General features: G+C 35.0%; 1 protein-coding gene across 1 annotated transcript; it reads left to right on the top strand.

Moving 5' to 3' along the window:
- Nucleotides 1-893: 893 nt before the first annotated feature.
- LOC129753537 (uncharacterized) lies at nt 894-18,570 on the top strand. Its single transcript, XM_055749359.1, has 3 exons — nt 894-922; nt 8,062-8,291; nt 16,977-18,570. Exons 1-3 carry the CDS (start codon nt 894-896, stop codon nt 17,219-17,221), a joined length of 504 nt encoding a protein of 167 aa, XP_055605334.1. The 3' UTR covers nt 17,222-18,570.
- Nucleotides 18,571-19,575: the final 1,005 nt, after the last annotated feature.

Below are 19,575 nucleotides of genomic sequence, written 5' to 3'. Positions count from 1 at the left end.
ATCCCCACATATGTAAGTATATACATATGAGCGAGCATTGTGCAATTGAAGATCAAACTGGGTCAAACCAATCAATAGCAACAATTTTATTCATTGAAAGAGCAATGAATTGTGGAACAAAATTCTGCACACTAAGGGCATCCGCAGCAATCGCGAGTATAGTGAAAATGCTCACGCGTTTAATCACTTTCATACAGCACCGGGGGTTAGTATGAGGGTGAGAAAAATAGGGCCGTTGCCGTCGGGACCGACAAAATCACCAAATTTGCTCACTAGAAAGGGGCGAGAGCAAACATGCACTGAAAAAAATCTACTATTTAAGGCTGAGTTAAACAAACGTAGTTCAGCGTGCAGAGTTTGTTGATATTCATTAAAATTTTATAATTTTAGTAAACAATTGTAAATTAATTAAGCAATGTGGCTCTTCTTTTTATTTGTTCGCGGGGGGATCGTATGTGTGTCGAAGGTTATATAGAGCCATTTCGCGAGTATTCTGTGCTGGGTCGAAAGAGGTGAAAATTCAGGCCCTCGGAATCTGTGGCAGAAGGCCCAGGGTTTGTTCTTTGAAGTCGAGTGGGTCGTCGTAATTAGCACAATTTTGAACGGTACAGAACTTGCAATTGAACATCATCGAGTAACAAAAACGCCGCTTGAAGGTAAGTGAAAAAACTGTTGATTTATCGAATTTTTTTTTCTACTCAGCAGCAGCAGTAGACCTAATTCTGGCTGAAGAAAACATCATCACTCGCTCGGTTCCTCATCCACGATTGCGACCACAGGCATTAGCCGTAACTGATAGTACCACCAGCGGCAACAGCACCTCCTCCAAATAAGACATCCGCCGGAAGCGCGCAGTCACTTTCAACTTTTTTTGCAATCTATTGAAATAGAAGATGACGACACAGCTACCATCAGTGACCAGGTGAGAATTTTGTTTATGGTTTAGCAAGTTCTATATTGATTTTATTTTAATTTCAGGTTTAATAAAAGCTCTCAATTGACAACAGCAGCTGAAACGGTTCCATCAGTATCAGCATCGCAAAGAGCGCTGAGTTGGGTTTGAGTTAAAATGAAATCGACGATCGGATCGGAATCGGAGCTAACATTCAGAAACTAACTCCGACTAATTTGAACTACTGCGATTAGTTAACATAGTTGGGCCAAACCAAGGAATTGGCTAGCAGTGACAGCAGAATATCGATCGACGAAAGTATCAGCCGGTATGGATTCCCGGACAGAAAATTGTAAACGATATACTGGAATTGGTCAACGTCGTCAAGAAGCTGGCTCGTGAAATTCCCCTTCAAAAGACTGTGCTCCCGGAAGAGGAAGAGGGAAAATGAGATGACCATACCACGCGCTTCAGTAACGATTATCTTTTTTCAAGACAATTGCGGTACTGCGTCTTCCGATCACAATATCCATAATGAAAACGACCACCGACAGGAATGCTTTCCGGAGGGAAAATTCGGGCTTTTTAAGCTATAAAAAACAAAGTCAAACTCAATAAGAAATTATCCAGAAAAGTGTTCGAAATACTGACAAAAATATAGGGTCTTACATCAACTTATGAAAAATCTATATTTGAAACTTCAAGAAAAAAAAATTGTATATTATCGTATGAATAATGAAAAAAAATTGATATGAATGTTTATTTTTATTGTTGATTACATGTTAAAATCTACTTTAACTTGAAATGGTTCTTCTTCTAGAAATTGGATACGATTCGAATGGCCTAACCTGGGCCGGTGGCGAAGATTCACTATCTGGCATTTAGCCGTTGCAAACTTTATCTCAATCTGACAGAGACCGTATAAGTAATGTTTTGCACTTATCGGTCGTCAAGTCGCTGAAACTGTGGTCGGGTCAATGATCAGAATCTTTAGCAGATAGGTTTGAACTGGAGCAATGACGCATACAGTTCTCCTTCAAGCTGCACCGAGCAAACGGTTCCGACTCACTGAAGCCGAAATCTTGGGACCAGCGGCGGAAACCCTCCTGCTTAATGGTGGAAATCTACAGCAGCTGGCATATTTCGCGCAAGTTCCGCTGACTTTCGGATGATTCCGGCTGCTACTGCCTAGAAGTTCTGCTTGGCCCTGTTGCTGCTGTTCAACCAGGATGTCGAATTTGACGTCACGTCACGGATAGCAGATAACGAAAACGAAATTAAAGCGAAAAAACTATCGAAACTATCGAAAAATTTACTCGATCAGTAGGTATAAATATAATTAAATATTTTCTGCAAAAGTTTTCTCAGTGCGATGCTCAATTTAAAAATAATAATGCTTCTGCCCGGTGCGCGAACGAGTGTGTATACCAAAATCGGTCCGCTGAAATGAGCAAAACCGAGCCGCGTATACTCCCGTGTTGGTGCGTTTGCTCTAAAGACCGAATTGTTTGATTTGATTTCCGATTTTTTCAAAAGAAGCAACTGCATTCCTCATACTGAATTGAACATAGAACTTGTTGGGAATGTTAATTGCTGTTTTAAAGTAGCTGGCACCACTTATTAATAGTGTCGAATGTAAGCTAAAGTAGTGGTAATCAATATCTTAAAATTGTTGGTTACCTTCCGTAAACTGTAATTTGGTCTCCTTTTCATTCGTTTTTCTTATACATTGAAGAGTTTGGTTATTTTTTAAACTTTAAAGTCTTAAAACACTTTTTATAAAAAAGACTGTAAATCATGATAATCGACTTCAGTCAGTCAGTATATTCAACCCTCCATATTAAACCTTAAACGAGAATAAATACTTCGGGATAACTTTAATCACCCAACTGTTTTCAAGCCAATTCTCTTAAAAAAATATTGTTTGATTGTGACAAATATAATATCATATAATCATATAATGATACCGAGAGGAATGAACAAATCTATTACAGTTTTACAAATTTTATAAAATCGTGCAATATTTTTTACTATAGAAAAACAAATGAAAATTTTATATTATTATTTTCTATTTAAAGTTAACATTTCGTTGTTTAGGTAACCATTACATCCTTATCGATATATCGTTGTTGCTCTGTTGTTGTTTTAGAAGACTCATCACAAGAGGTCTTTGTAATAACTGTACAAAATATTGGAAAAGTCTAGAAAACGAATAGTCACATTAATATTTCTTATGCTGTATAAAGTGCCGTGGACCTATGGCAGCCAAAACAACATTTTTTTATGGAAAATAGAACTTAAACTACATCACACTTTCTAATGTATAGGTAGAAACATGGCCGTAGGAACGGGGGGGGGGGTTGTGGGTTAAACCCCCCCCCCCCTCCCCTATGAGGATCCAAAACAGGAAGAGTAGATTAGAGTAGGGTTAATCAACAGTAAAAATCTAGACTAAAAACTAATGCCAAAACCTCAAAACCCCAACCCAAGTTAAAAATTCTGCTACTCTTTTTTAAAATTTTCGAATTAAATCAAACCCATTTCTAATTCCATAATTCCCATAACCAAAAGTGTATTTATCGTAAAGTTTTTCGAATTTTGGATTCTGTATCCAGTTCAGGATTGTTGATTTTCAGTTCGAATAATCATAAGAAATTAGAAATGAAAAGCTGCTTTGAAATCCTGGTTCAAATTAAAAGATTTAAAGCTCCATAATGGCAATCCTAAATTTAAAAGTAACATTCAGATCTTTGTAAATTCATATTTTAGTTCTGATTCACAATGTATTTTAAAAATAAATAATGTACAAAGTGAATTTAGATTACACCTGAACTAAAGAATTTGAATAATAGATTCATGAATAACGGCTCTATCACTTGGCTCATAAAATTCTAATCTGCAAAAAGATTCGTAAATCTTATTTTTTGTACATTTCAGAAATCGTATGGAAATTCGGATACAAATTCAAAGCACAATTTTTGAACTCAGGTTCAGAATTCAGATTCAGAGTGCAGATTCCAAATACAGAAAAAAAATTTAGCTTGTAAATGAATTTTACAATCTATATAGGTTGAGCAATGAAAGAAATCATGAACATGAAATATTGCGGACCAAGCGAAAAATAACGTTTTTTCACTTGCCAACAGTGTGCTACACTTCGAAGTATAACTCGAATTTAAACTTTATTAAACAAAATTAAACCCAATGTTTGCCGTTACTTAAGATGCTTAATTTGTAAAACTTAGTTTAGGAGTTTCTGATATACTAAATGCCGAATATCGGTGTTTCTCGTCAAAGATTTCTATACGGTCCTTAATGTGTTGAGATTGCTTGTGAATTGCAATTTCCAGATTTCAATTTTTTATACAAAATTAGTTTGTAAACACAATTCAGCTGAAAATCACAAACTGAAGGTAGAATTTTAGTTTTTTGATTTATCCTCAAACCCCAATTGAAAAAAGAATCATCTACAAGATTTTCATAATGGAATTGATTCTGTATGAAAAATATTTATATTAAAGAAAAATCTCCACCTAAAAAATCTGCAAAAAATTCTATATTTTTCAACATTATTAACACATTACCAAGACACCAAAATTTGACATTTTATGGTTCAGAAACCAATGAACAAAATACTGTGTTGTGTTCATGCGCGATAAATAAACGTAAATTCAACTGCATATCAGTGAAAAAAATCATTTGTCTGCTTTTTGTCTAAGACTAAGCCAGTCACAAACAGATGTACACAATTCTTTGAATATATTTTTTTTTAATTGTCTTAAACATACTTTACATGCTGCTGAATGTTTTTCATCTTTATCATCAACATATTTCCTGTCACAGTTTTTATTTATCCCAATCACTCCAAACATTTGGGCCATTTTTTTTGAAAATTTACTAACTCACCCCCCCCTAAGAGCAATCTCTAGATCCGCGCCTGGTTGTGTTACATTTTGTAGAATGAGGTTTCGTTATTAGGTTCATAACATTTGAATTATGTTAGCATAGGTACTAGCGGCAAGCGAAAAAACGAGATATTTCGTATTTGTTCCGCAATGTATTGCAGTTTTTTTTAAAGCCAAAATGCATACTAAAATCATTGATTTGGTTCAAATTTGAATCAATTACATCATTACTTTTTTCTGATTTTTTTTATTTTCATCAAACCTTAAAACTTTGAATTTTAAAAACAGTTTGGAAGATTGGGCTTGTTCGATTTGAGTTTAGAAAATTTTTTTTTAAGAAATGAAAGACTCTCCTAAAAAAGCTTATTTTATGCTAAAATCAACTAAGTTTCATCTACCAGACTCTTGAAGAAATTCAAATATTTCAACCATCGATGAAAGCGAATTTAGCTCACCTTTTAGGTTTAGGACCATTTTTCTAAAGTTACAGTTTAATACGAAAACTTTTAAGTACTTAAAAATAAGTAACCATATAGTTACAAACATTTTTTTTTGTTTTCGTATATTGTAAGGCAAAAATATCATAGATAAAAATCAGTCACCAAACCCCCAAAATAATACAAAATTTTAAAAATAATACATAAGGCGTTTATTTTCATGTAGAAAGTGTTTCATTTATTCTATCACTTGATATGACGCACAAAAACCGTAAATGAAATTGTTTACTAGTTCACGGCAAAGAATGTCACAACAATTATAATCAAAAGCATTGTTTTCTAGTGATCTCGAGAAGGACTTTTCTTTTTTGATTTCTTTTCCCAGTCTTCTTCCCTAAATTTAGGCGGCACGTTAGCCTAACATATTTAATTAAGGGGATTGTGATTTTTTTTGAATATTTTGGAAGGGGTGGCTTTTTCGTAGCACCTAAAAGTTTAAAATACTTTCTGAGGTAAGGAGCATAATTCAAAAACATTTGTAAAACATTACTAAAAAAATCCGACTTCCGAAAAAATAAGTTTTACCTTCATACTATCCCCTAGACCCTCCCACTATTGCTATTCTTTTTTTTCTTTCAAATATACCATTTTATGTGGTTTCTAGCCATTTGTCCTAGACTGGCATACTCTTGATAAATGTACTTATTTTAAAAATATCAAAAATTTATCACAAAACGACAACAAAAAATACACCAAATTGTTTCGAAAATGGATCGTTCATCCGGTAAATAAGACGGAGAGACTAGAATGCGCAAATTGTTAAGGCTGCTACTTTGATTGTTAGATTGGAAAAGCGAAGATTTTTAAGGCTGCTCCTGTTGATTGTTTGTTCTTCCGGTAAATAAGACGGAGAGATTCAAAACCACAGATTGCTAAGGCTGCTATGATTGTTTGTTTTGATTTGGTCTTGCGGTGGAAAAAGACGGAGTGACTTAGGAAGCGCAGATTTTAAGGCTGCTGCTGATTCTTCGTTTTGGTGTGGCCTTCCGGTGGAAAAATACGGAATGACTTAGGAAGCGCAGATTTTTAAGGCAGCTCCTGCTGATTGTTTGTTTTGGTCTGGCCTTCCGGTGGAAAATTACGAAATGGCTTGGGAAGCGCAGATTTCCAACGCAGCTCCTGCTGTTTGTTTGTTTTGATTTGGGCTTTAGGTAGAAAAAAAGACGGAATTGGCTTAGGAAGCGTAGATTTTCAAAGCTGCTGCTGCTGATTGTTTTTTTTTACTTGGCCTTCCGGTGGAAAGAGACGGAATGGCTTAGGAAGCGCGGATTTTGAAGGCAGCCCCAAGTAACATTTTAAATTCTTTGATGGTTTAGTAAGAAAAACGGAGTGTTTTTTTAAAGGATGACGAAAGTGTAAATAGCTTTGAAGCGTATTTTAAGAAAATATTTATATAAACTATCTTTAGGATACCTACTAAACCACTCTAAAGCCGTTTTCTAAAACAACCATGTGACCATGTCAACGCTTAAAAGTTTATGATCTAGTAAGTCGTAGAATATACACTGAATTCAGTGCTGAAAAGTGAAACTTTTCGATACTGTTTTCAGTGTCAAAACGTTCGTTCTTTCAACACTGAATTGCATAAATAATAGTTCTGCAACTCCGCACTAAAATATTTGATTTTCGTTACGAAGCTATGTTTTGAAAAAAATTGCCTTTTTACCGAAAAAACAGCGTCGAATAGAAGTACTTTTCGATACAGTTTTCAAAATAGGGAAACTAGATACAACCATTTTTCGCAGGTATCGTAACTTAATTTTCCCAAAGGTATTTTCCAGCATTGCAAAAATGTTTGTCTGTAACTTGTTGGAAAATTTGATTTTCTCAGCACTCCACGATATAACTTTACAACTCGTGGTGTAAAACCCACTAAACTGCAACTTGTGGCATAAATAACTATCAACAATAGTAAATATTTTAATTTTTTTTATAAAACAATACCATTTTTTTTACTAAACATTCATGGGTTTTAATATTTACTTTAATTTTTTTCATAACAGTTCCAGTGAAACAAGGATTTAATTCCGGATTATTTCACAACCACATTTATTGTACAAATACACAAGAGAGATAATAAAGTGTACCCACCCTCTTATTTAAGTGGTTTCCAAAAAAGTAAATCCTTTGTTAGATAAATCAAAATGAATTTGGACAAAATTTTGACGAATCGGTTAAAAATATGTCAGTTATTAGGAACAATGACCCAAAATTAATAAAACATCTAAATTTTATTGAAATTTATATTTTCTCAACGCTCATTTATTTCAATGAAAATTACTATAAAAAAGTAATTTTACTTGATCAAAATCGCTAGATGCTAATTGAAAGGAAAAAAAATTCTTCCGAAGCTTTTCATTCAGGTGTCAAATAATTCGTTGGTATTTGGCTCGAACATGTTTCGTAGGAAATGATGGATGTTCCAACCCACACTTTACTCATTCATTAATGCAACAGGTGTTGCGAGTTGCACACAATTCTTTACAGGTGCTTAAATTACCAACCAACATTGAGCTCCTTCCTCCGATCAACATTATTTACATTTCAACCATTTTTCGAGTATGATTGCAACACGCGTTGATCCGTGTTGGGAATTATGTAGTGAAAAAACGCAGCAACAGCATTATCATTTTTTTCCGAATGCGCCCATTCAGCTTAAACACTGCTGTGTAAATTACTATTTTTAATACGTCAAGTTTTTCTCCTCAACATCAATACCAGGAATCAAGTTGTTAAAATAGTTTCTTTCCACTTTCCTTCATTCCAGATACCGTGATCCCTGTTCGGCGAGTCTGAACGAAGATGACAACCACACGATCAAGTTGATCGGAAATGCCCAACGGAAGGCCGTTACCCTGGCGAAAACTTGCGAAAATACCAACGAACTGCGGGAATGCCGTGCGCCCAAGGATTGGTCCATTCTGGCGCTGCAGAACACCCGAACCGGAAAGTCGCACTACCTGGTGATCTGCAAGTGTCCCGCGCACTACCGATTGGGTAAGTATGAAATACGGCACCTTCATGCAACGTTTGTCGGACACTTTTAAATAATCCAAAACGTTCAGCAATTTTGCGATTTGGCATGGTCCTTAAGACAACCTGCCAAAGAATATGACCATGAACTTCTTTTTTTGTTCCGAACAACGGCCATTTTTGACAAGACATACCCCTACGCAAATTACTTCTAGAAATGCACCTCACGATAATGCATTTTTTGGTTTTTCTTATAATGCTTATCATGGCGAATGACCCAAAAGTAAAATCTTCGTATTTCTAAAACATCTTTATTAATCTTTAATCTAGCTAAGATAGCGAAGTTTGAACCATTGAACGAAAACGTTTATAATCTTTGTTAAAAAAAAAACTGTTTAAGAGGCTGTTTATCATTCACGACCGCAAGTTGAACGTAGAATTTCAAAATATTTTTAGCTGTGTTTCTAGTAATAAATCAGTGTGTCGTGAAAGATGTTTAGTCAAAAGCATTAGAAATTTTTTTCCGAATCAGCCAGCCTCACATCAGGAGAGTTGTGTTGTATGAATGAGTTTTCGAGAATAATTATCAAAAATAAAATTGACAAAATAATGACAACAAAATTACAATTATAACAAAATTCGTAAAAAAAAACTTTGACAACATTATGGAAAATATGACAAATGTAAATTGTAATAAAAATATGACAATTATAATAACTAATAAAAAATGACAAATGTGACAACATTTTGCAATAAATTGACAGAACTCCGACAATACTATGACAAAAATATCACAAATGTGATAAAGCTTGGACGAAAATATGATAAAAGTGCAACAAAACTATAACAAAAAAAAACAAAATTATGACAAAAAATTAAAAAAGGTTTGATATAGCTCTGTCAGATTTTTTTCATTTTATTGTCCATTTTTGTCATAATTTTGTCATTTTTTCAGTCGTAGTATTTTTGTCATATCTTCGTCAGATGTTCCATTTGATTCATATAATTTTTTCATAGCTTTCATAGTTTTGATTTTTTTTTGTGGTCGATTTTACATCTTCTTTTCATATCATTTTGGCATATTTTGTCTAATTTTACCAAATATACTTAATCAATATTTACCATTGACGTTTTCTCATTACAATGAAAAGGCTACAGCATCAGTATTCTCTAGCGGACAAAATGGAAGCTCTAATTCGAGAAATTCGTGTAACTTGTTAAATCGTGTATTCAGGACACGACTTTGTCAGGAATGCCAATTGTAATAAATTAACATTTCTTGCATCATGAAAATTTAAGAAATTTGAAATTAATAAAATTATTAAAAATGTTTTAATTCATCACTTATCAAAATCACTTATCATAAATTAAAGAAAACATAGGGGAGATGGGGGCATAATGGCCACCTTAAGGAAAACGGTTATTTAACCATAGAAAATAGCTGTAATATGGAGGTTACATTATTGTTTCGTGTTCAGACACTTGAAAAGCCTATTCCCTAACGGGCTGAAACGTGAAAAATAAGATGAAAACGTTAAAAAATACATTTTAAAAAAATTTGCCAAAAGCTGAAAACCAGCCACTGTGGAGGCATAATGAGAACCCCCCCTGAGGCAGTATGAGCACCATTAATCAGAGCAAGATGTGCGTTTTTTCCGGGGAATCTAGCAGCGAATTCAATTCGATGAAGTCAGGTGAGTCGTAGATTCATCAAACAAAGCAATAACAAAATAATCTAGGTCTGTTTGTAGAATACAAACAATTCACGCACGCTCATACATTAAGTGCTTTGTTCGGAGGATGATGCTACTAGCCGTATAATGTAACAATAAAAAAATCGATCATGAATTGTGAATGGAAAAAAATCACCTCGAACAGAAATCTAACTCTAGTCTTTTGATTACCTCTCCGACACCTTACCAATAGGCTAAATTGTCGGATGAAAACTAGTCAAGGTGTGGCGCTATAAATCAATTTTAATTCGCTGCTAGATTCTATTGCAGAAAATGCTCATTATGCCTCGATAATATGGTGCTCTATATGCCCCTAGTCAACAAATTTGAGTAAAAACGTGTTTTAAAATTGATAAAAGTGAAAAATCAAAAATTTTTTGATGGTAAAAATTGAGAAACAATGTGCACATCATGTTGCAGTGCGTAGGGGAGATGAGGGCATAATGGGCACCTTAAGGAAAATGCTTATTTAACCATAGAGAACAGCTCTGCCGCTCATAGCAAGTCCGTCCCATTTGCGTTTTTGTTGAAATGAGAAAAACGGCATTGAAAAATCGTAAAAAGTCCAACGGTAAATCAGCACTTGAATGCGTTTATATACGAAATAATCAACAGCATCTGTCACTGCAACGGCCAATGAAAGATTTTCGCTTTATAATGATAATTTTTTTGTTTTGATTCTGTTGAAAATCTTTTGCTGGGCCCTTATGGCTGTGGGACTGACATGCTATGATTTATGCCATATGGGACCGACTTGCGATCATTTGTTCAATGGGACAAAATTACTTGAGGTTTTTTTCAATGTTCATCAGAACAAAGTACTGAAAACAAAGTTTTCTTTTGAAACTACAGATAAAATTAAAGTGATTCCAGTGATAAACTGAAAAATGATGAAAATGCAAATGGGACGGACTTGCTATGAGCGGCAGAGCTGTAATATGTGAATTACATCATTGTTTCGTGTTCCGACACTCAAATAATCAATTGTCTAATTGGATGAAACTTGAAAAAGTAGATAAAAACGTTTAAAAATGCATTTTAAAAATTTTTGCCGAAAGCTGAAAACCAGTCACTGTAGAGGCATAATGAGAAACCCCCCGAGGCAGTATGAGCACCATTAATGAAGGCATAATGAGCATTTTCTGCCGGGGATTCTAGCAGCGAATTCGACTCGATGAAGTCAATTGAGTAATAGAGCTACAGCTCAACTTGTATCGTCTGACGATTTGGCCTATTGGTTAGATGTCGGAGAGATAATCAGTAGGCTCGAGTTCGATTCCTGGTGGAGGTGATTTTTTTTTTCTTCATTTATCATTTATGATCATGATTGCACTAAACGGTGAGGCGTAGTTTCATCAAACAAAGCAAAAACAAAATAATCTAGGTCTGTTTGTAGAATTCGAAGAATTAACACATGTTCATACATTATGTTTCTGGTGTTTTGTTTGACGGATGATGCTTTGATGCTATTAGCCGTATAAAGTAACAATAAAAAAAATCAATCATGAATGGTATGTGCAAAAAAAAATCCCCTCGGACAGGAATCGAACTCGAGTCTACTGATTACCTCTCCGACATCTAACCAATAGGCCAAATAGTCAGACGATACAAGTTAAACTGTAGCTCTATTATTCAGTTGACTTCATCGAGTTGAATTCGCTGCTAGATTCTCCGGCAGAAAATGCTCAATATGCCTTCATTGAAAGTGCTCTGTTCGCCTCTAGTGAACAAATTAAAGTAAAAACGCGTTTTACAATTGATTAAAGTGAAAAATCAAAAATTTTATGATGCTGAAAATTTAGAAACAATGTGTAGATCATGTTGCAGTGAATACATTTCAGATCAAGATGATTTAAAGGTCATAAAAGCTTATTTGGTGGTGCTCAAAAATTATAATATTTTCGTCACTTGAGAACCTAGCTGGTTATTATTTAATATTTCTGTAAATATGAAAAGGATATTTCTTTTTTGATGAAAAATTAATACTATAGGTAGTACGAAACAAGTTCTCATGAAAATTTGTTTAAGAAAATACGTACTTATGTAGAAAAATGGACTTCTCATTATGCCTCGGGTGCTCGTTATGCCCTCATCTCCCCTACATTATAGATCAAGGTTATTTTAAGATCATAAGAGCTTATTTCGTGGTGCTCAAAAATTATAATATTTTCGTAACTTGAGAACCAAGCTAGTTTTTTTTAAATATCTCTGTAAAGATGATGAGGAGATTCCTTTTTTTGTGAAAAATTAATACTATAGGAAGTACGAAACAAATCCTCATGAAAATTTCTTTAAGAAAATACGCACTTTCGTAGAAAAGCGTAGTTCTCAATATGCCTCGGGTGCTCGTTATGCCCTCATCTCCCCTACCCATCCAAAATTAAACAGTCAAATCTGCATCACTACTTATTTTGTAAGGACATAAGCAAGTTTTCAAGTGTCGTGTCCGATCCATTTTCCTTGCTATAATAACTACCGTTTCCTTCGAAATTATATTTTCTTCACGAAATCCAACCATCTTTTCTAAGCACTCTCTATAAATTACCCTTGAAAGTTCCTTTAACGAACATTGAGCTTTTCAAAGCTCTCTCGTTTTCTCACAATTAGTTCATCTTTTCATCAAATATAAACAACTACTACTCTCACTCTCCTAATTTATATAATAGTGCCAGTACTAAATTTTACTTCGGAAGTCCGGACTTCCGACTTCCGAAAGATTTTCGACAAAGAAAAGTGAAGTACTGGATTGTCGGAAGTCTGTGTTTTGTTGCCAGTTCACCAGCGACGTTTCTAAAATTTTTATTTAAATTCACAATAATAGCGCCAGCACTAAATTTTACTTCGGAAATCCGAATTTCCGACTTCCGAAAGAATTCCGACAAAGAAAATTGAAGTACTAGATTTTCGGAAGTCTGTGTTTTGTTGCCAGTTCACCAGCGACGTTTCTAAAAAAATTATTTGAATTCACAATATATCTAGAGTTATCTTCTGAACGGAATCTTTGTAATTTATTTATTTTTTTGTGAACGAATTCATCTTCGAATCCGGGTTGCCAGTATAGCTATTTTTTTATTTATTTGTTTATCTTTATATACCCAATATTCTCTACAGTCAATAATTATGATTGTGGATTTGTCAAACTTGGATATACATTTGAAAAATGCCAGACATACTAAGTCTTTCGATTAACTTGAAAGATGTTGAGTAATGAATCATACTTTCGCTTGAAAACTCCGAAAGAACGATGCGAATTTAGGATTAAATAAAGTATAAAACATAATTGGAATAAAAACATTGTTATTTTTACAATAGGCACATTAAATTAAAAAATAGGTAATTCATCTCAAACGAGTATAGACCAACATAAATCATTCCCCTATCATCATAAAATTAAATAAAAGCGATTCTTACTTGCGTCTAATTATCCTCAACATATTTCTATCGATAAATATTGTATGTGTCTTATATCAAAAAACTAGGCTGATTAAAAGTTTTTCGCGCTGGTTAATGAAAATTGGAAATCAAATCTGATTTCTCAAGTATTTTTTTCATAATTGGACGTAAATTAAACAAAAAAGTGATGAAAATTTATTCGGCGGCATCCCTGATCAACACTTTTTGCGATTGTCCAACGGAGGGGCCAGGTGGTTTTGTCAATAATCAGAACTGAACTACGTGAAGAAATAAAATTGAAGTTTTCAGGAAACGGTATTTCGAAATTCAGGACTGTTGCATGTAGGGACTGTGTGTATGGGATAAATGGTCGCGATTCGACCAGACCGAACTGAACGCCATAAACTTGATTTCGAGAAAATCGAGTTCAAAGTTCACAGCCCTACCAATTGATACCATTTCATTAGATATCTCATTTAATCATTTTACTATCACATTTAGACTCTTATAAAGCCGTCGAGCATATACTGGTCGATTTCTGATTACACAATAAGCCGTAAACTGAATTTTTATAGCAATATGTTTGCACCCAGTTCACTCTGGTCGAACCAAAATGTTTGAAAAATTACCATGCGCTATCATTTGACTGGGCAATTTGTTCTAAACGTAGGAGCCTACTAATAGGCGCTTTACGAGCAGCACCCAACGAGTATGGCTGATGCTTGGAAAATGTTTTTTTTCGTTGAGCCAGAGTGAACCGAGCCATACAAATTTCGCACTTTTGAAGCCCGAAATATCTTTGATTGTTACTTACCGGTTGCGTTCTGAACGACAGTGAGCAATAAAATAAAGTATCTTTTATCGTTAAATGTTAAAAATTCTAACATCCTCTTGAGTAAATTGGAAAACAATATTCAAGGGATTCGGTTCAGTCTGGCGGAGCGAAATTTTTACAAATGCTTGAAATCCGAAATATAAAGTTTTTAGCCACGGGAACGTTCTTTATCATTCAATTTATCAGATATTAGTTCGAGACGAGCCGAAGAACTGTTTTGAATCGAAAAAACCAACACACATAAGATTATTTCGCACAAAATTAGTTTTCTTGACCAAAACAGACATTTTGTCTTTACCTCTAAGGTGGCTCTCAGTTCACTTTGGCGCAACGCATTTTTGCCATTTTCACTGTCTACAACATTGAAATTTTCTAATAAAATCAGAAAAAATAGGAAAAATGTTCTGATTTTCATTGGACAGGTAGTTTATCATGTTTCGCATCCGCTGCAATAGATAACTCATTTTTTTTCAAATTGGCGTTCAGTTCGGTCTGGTCGAATCCAGGCCAAATAAACCCAAGAGGCTTAAAATCTCTAATAAAAAAAACAGAACAAACAGAAAATCCAGACAAATTTGAAAAAATAAGGACACCTGGCATCTCTGAAAAAGCTCCAAAAAATCACAGTGTAATTCTTCCATTTCTGTCACCAGATAGTTATTATTAATGTCATATTTGTGAATTATTTTTCAAATATTTGTCCTGACGTAAGCTATGTCATAGCTATTGTCATAGTTTTGCAAATTTTTGTGAAATTTTTGTCATTTTTTTTCATATTCTTGTCATAATTTCGTAATATTGATTACATTTGTCATATTTTATTCAATGTTTTGTCATTTGTAACTTTTTCGTTTGCATTTTGAAGTTAAGCGAAACCGCCATCTTAGATTTCAAGATAGCGTCGGACAGCAAAATTCGACTAATATTCATTGAGCTCTTCACCCAAAACCCAAATTGTGGGGATTTCATGTGCTTTTCAGTTACTTCTAGCATTTTAATGTTGAGTAGAAGCCGCCATATTGGCTTTCAAGATGACGTCGGATAACGAATTTCAACTTCTATCCGTTCAGCCTCTTCACCCTATACACAATTTTTGGGGTTTCTTGCCACCGGTCGTTTATTGCTAGTTCCAATTTGTTTCCATTAAAAAATACTGATACCGCGTTATTCGCAAAAGCCACCCATATTTTCCTAAATGGATGTGTTCGGCTGCATGGCGCATTTTGAATATACTCCGGCGCAAATTCACAACACAATTAAGCTTAAGTGGGCCATACATTACACCTATATTTGTAATTTTCGATGAAATTCGATGATATTCTGTCACTGTAAATACGATTTGCATCATGTATGGCACTGCTTGAATGAGCGCAAAAACGGTTTGAGTAAAATCGGTCTGGATTGATTTTTTTTGTAAAAAAAACCCCTTGTGGCCTGGTGCTGTTTGTACAAATTTCAGGCCATTGTTTTTTTAGTTGCTGTTTTCGGCAGCATTCGTTTATGTTCGCGCGAAATATGTTTGAATCGTGTGTGGGCGAACATAGAATCAAATAGTCGTCGTGGAATAATCGGATTCGCAAACGTCATTTGTGTAATGTAGGGCGACCTTAAGGCTTTCGATGAGAGTTTTGAAAAATTAAGCTTTTGAAGCAGCTGAATGAATTTAAGTAATGAATAAGTAATAATAAACATATGTACATATGTAGAAAACACTTTCTCCAACGAGTTCACTTGTTTTTTACTCGAAATGTTCATGGATTACATGGAAAATCCGCGATTGGCTTAAAGGATGGGGAATAAAAGAGCATGTTCAACTGAAGAAAAACTATCCAATCAGATAGATCTTGTATCCGCTCATTTGGTGTTAGGGTTGTTGAATATTTTTATTGAAAAAAAAAAGTTTTTTAACCGGTTGTCATTGAACGCAACGAAGCAGTTACTTTTTCTGTGAATATGAAAACCAAGTTCATGATAAGTTGTATTTTTTTTATTTTTAATGGAATCGACTCAAAGGAAGCTTGAGGAGTATTCAGTTCCAAATATTTTTCATATTAAATTTGTTTTAACTTTTGATTTTGTCTATGAATATTTGAAGTGACATTTGATTTGAAATTCTGGTACATCAATCTTAATGTTATAAACATATTTATTGCGAACCAAAAACGAGATTTTATCTCATTTCACTTTCCGCGAGTGTACTATACTTAGAAGAAAAACTTTAAGTTTTAATACAAATTTCAAATCCTTCTTTTGTCACTCGGAGTGTGAAAATCGCGAGGGGTGGAATAATGAAAAATAATGCAAAAAACTAATTAATTGGAATAAATTGAACAAAACCTTGTATGCAATAAAATTGCATACTATATTGTTGCACAAAACCTATAAATTTTTTATCGAAAAATTTTATAAAACCAAAAATATAAAATGTGATAAAACTTTCATCTTCCACAATTTGTTTTTTGCTCTTATAATCATTCGAATACTTGATAAATTTTCCGAAATTTTCATAAAATACTAAAAACTTTATTTATTCCCCCCTTCGGGTGATTTTGAAAATTTCGAAGAGGGAGGGGGGGGGGGGGGGGGCAAATGAAGAAATTTATATTTGTCCCTCCAAATTAGGATGAAATACGTTTTTACATTCAAAAGGATTAATCTTTGAAGTACATTGTAACTTTTGTTATTTTATTATATTTTAGTTTTTTATTCTATTTATAACTTGTTGTTTCTTTGTTACTATTTTCACAGAGGGTCCCCTGGCCCATGACCAGCCCACATACGCCGGACTGCCCGGAATCAACGTGTACGGAATGCTGTGCATGCCCCCAGAGTCGTACACCCCGAGCAAACCAACCCGAACTCAGCCGGCCAGCTACCAGCAGTCGTCCTCGAATTCCTACAACAAATGGAAGGTCCGACCGACGCTACAATCTCACTACCGTGATCCCGAATACCGATCGCTCCAGAACGCCACAAAAGTCGATGCCGAATAAAAATTAAGGGACCTCCCGTTTAATTAACAGACAACAGCAAAAACCTAACAAAATACCTTGGAGGAGACTCTACACTACATAGAGATAGCTTCATTTTCGACAGCCAAACCAATTAGTCTTTGCGGATAGAGCACTGTATTTATTTTCTTATTTATTGAATTGAGGTTATTTATTTTTATTTTAAATTTTCTATTTATTCGGACTCCTCTGGGCGTCCCAATGTTAGATCTGTTTTTGTTAGCTTTCTGAGATTTTTTTTTTCGGAGGACCTTCTTGGCTAGAAGGCTGGAGAAAGATCTTCGAACAGACAAAAGTCAATTAGTTTTATTATACGTATATTTATGTAGACAAATATGCCCCATGGAGACGTTTTGTACCCAATTTTTAACGCGAAAAAAACCTTAATTAGTCAGCCTCTTCGTCGCGCCGCGAGTGGTTGCATTTGCAAAAAAATCCAACCCCTCCGTTTCGAATGACGATGATGCGCAAATGTAAGACGCTGATTAATTAACACAAAGCTTGTTTTAATTAAACAAATAAAACCCCTTCCCTGTTATTATTAGTTTTAGAAAGCAAAAGTTGTCTCACACGATGCAGCAGCAAACTATGCAGCACATATCCCCAACTATTGTATTTACTAATGACGACGATAACGATAGAAACGCAATAAAAGTAAACATGTTGCACCCCTAATTATAACCTGTGGCGTCTTCCTTCCACTTCCACAACGGGCACAATGGAAGGTTTTTTTCTCGATCGAAGAGGATTAAGTAATATTGTCTCGCAGCTGGGCGCCCTAGTAAATACCTTAACGGCTATCCCATGAATATAAAAGTGCGAGAGTTGATTCCGACAGTTTGAAATTTTCACTGAAATACTCGTGTCGCAAGTGACGGAAGAAAGGGGTGGGATTTTCCACGTGCGTGCGCCAAACACGTATGGTATGTGATTGTTCTCACATTATTTCAACGAGGTGACAACTTCATCTCGATGGTTTGAGGAGCTATCGGAGATCGACGTTTGTCTGATGTAGAGGTTCATTGCCACCTGGTAACGTGAGACGGTTGAGATATTTGATGAGAAAATGGGAGTAAAAAAACGTTGGACAAAAGAAAAAAAAACGGTTGGATCGGCGTCAGTATGAAAAGAATTTTTTGAGTCAAACATGGGAATATGTGAAGTGAATTTTTCCATACCAAACAAATTAAAAGAAAACACTTCCTAAGACAAACAAATAAACACACACCCACACACACACACACACACACACACACACACACACACACACACACACACACACACACACACACACACACACACACACACACACACACACACACACACACACACACACACACACACACACACACACACACACACACACACACACACACACACACACACACACACACACACACACACACACACACACACACACACACACACAGGCGTGCTCGCCCCCACCACACTTTCATTCAAAAAAGTTCTAGGAAAAACTCCGATCAAATCAGATTGTCATAAGTAACGGGAATTTACTGATATCACGGTGCTGAAAAAAGACCAGTAACTGTGTGCATATTTGTTCTCCTGGTAAAGGGCATATCAACTTTGTTTTCTTTTTCCAATACCAAGGTTGAGTTTTGAATGACCAAAGGAACCGGAAGACGCACTTTTGGGGAAAAAAAATCTTAGATACCTCCGACACCTTCATCGTTGACCAACTTCATTAGCCCGGCAAACATTTTTGTAGCTATCAGCTATATTCTAATACCGTTTTGATAAACGTTCCATCCCAAGTAACATTTAAAGTTTTATAGCAGGCTATTAGATAAAATTTAGGTTTTATAAAGGGCTTGAGGAGTCTTATACAACTATCGGTGTTACTTGGGATATGCATTATAGAATGATCGTATGAAAGTTGAAAAAACAGCATTTACCTACCAAAGTGGAGGCAATATACATACATAAATTTCATTTATTTATAAAGCGACGGAAACTGCACCCATTGGGCGTTATTCGACACCTTACTCGTACTTATCGGCAGCGTTGCCAGATCTACAGATTTTAAGCACTTCTACGGATCTACGGATCAATGCTCGAAATCTACGGATTTTGAGCATTTCCTACGGATTTTCTACGGACTATCGAAAAGTTATAGGCATTCTGCGGATAAACGAAAATTCTATCAGACGACAAAAAAAACGATCATCAAGTTTCATTTTGCCAACATCGGTGCATTTTTCGTTTTTCGTCCAACCTACGGATTTGAGCGGTTTGCAATCTGGCAACGCTGCCTATCGGAACAATGCAAGAGAGCGCAAGATTTTGCTCTCATAGCCTTCAAATCGTTGCAA

This window comes from Uranotaenia lowii, chromosome 3 (assembly GCF_029784155.1).
Source record: "Uranotaenia lowii strain MFRU-FL chromosome 3, ASM2978415v1, whole genome shotgun sequence".
NCBI lineage: Eukaryota > Metazoa > Arthropoda > Insecta > Diptera > Culicidae > Uranotaenia > Uranotaenia lowii.
The sequence above is the reverse complement of the archived record's forward strand: the minus strand, read 5'-3'. Positions and strand labels throughout refer to the sequence as shown.

Excerpts from the sequence above, each read along its gene's own strand:
- LOC129753537 (XM_055749359.1), top strand. The coding sequence starts at position 894 with ATGACGACACAGCTACCATCAGTGACCAG. Across the intron at positions 923-8,061 it reads CAGCTACCATCAGTGACCAG|ATACCGTGATCCCTGTTCGG; the intron begins GTGAGAATTTTG and ends CCTTCATTCCAG. Across the intron at positions 8,292-16,976 it reads TCCCGCGCACTACCGATTGG|AGGGTCCCCTGGCCCATGAC; the intron begins GTAAGTATGAAA and ends CTATTTTCACAG.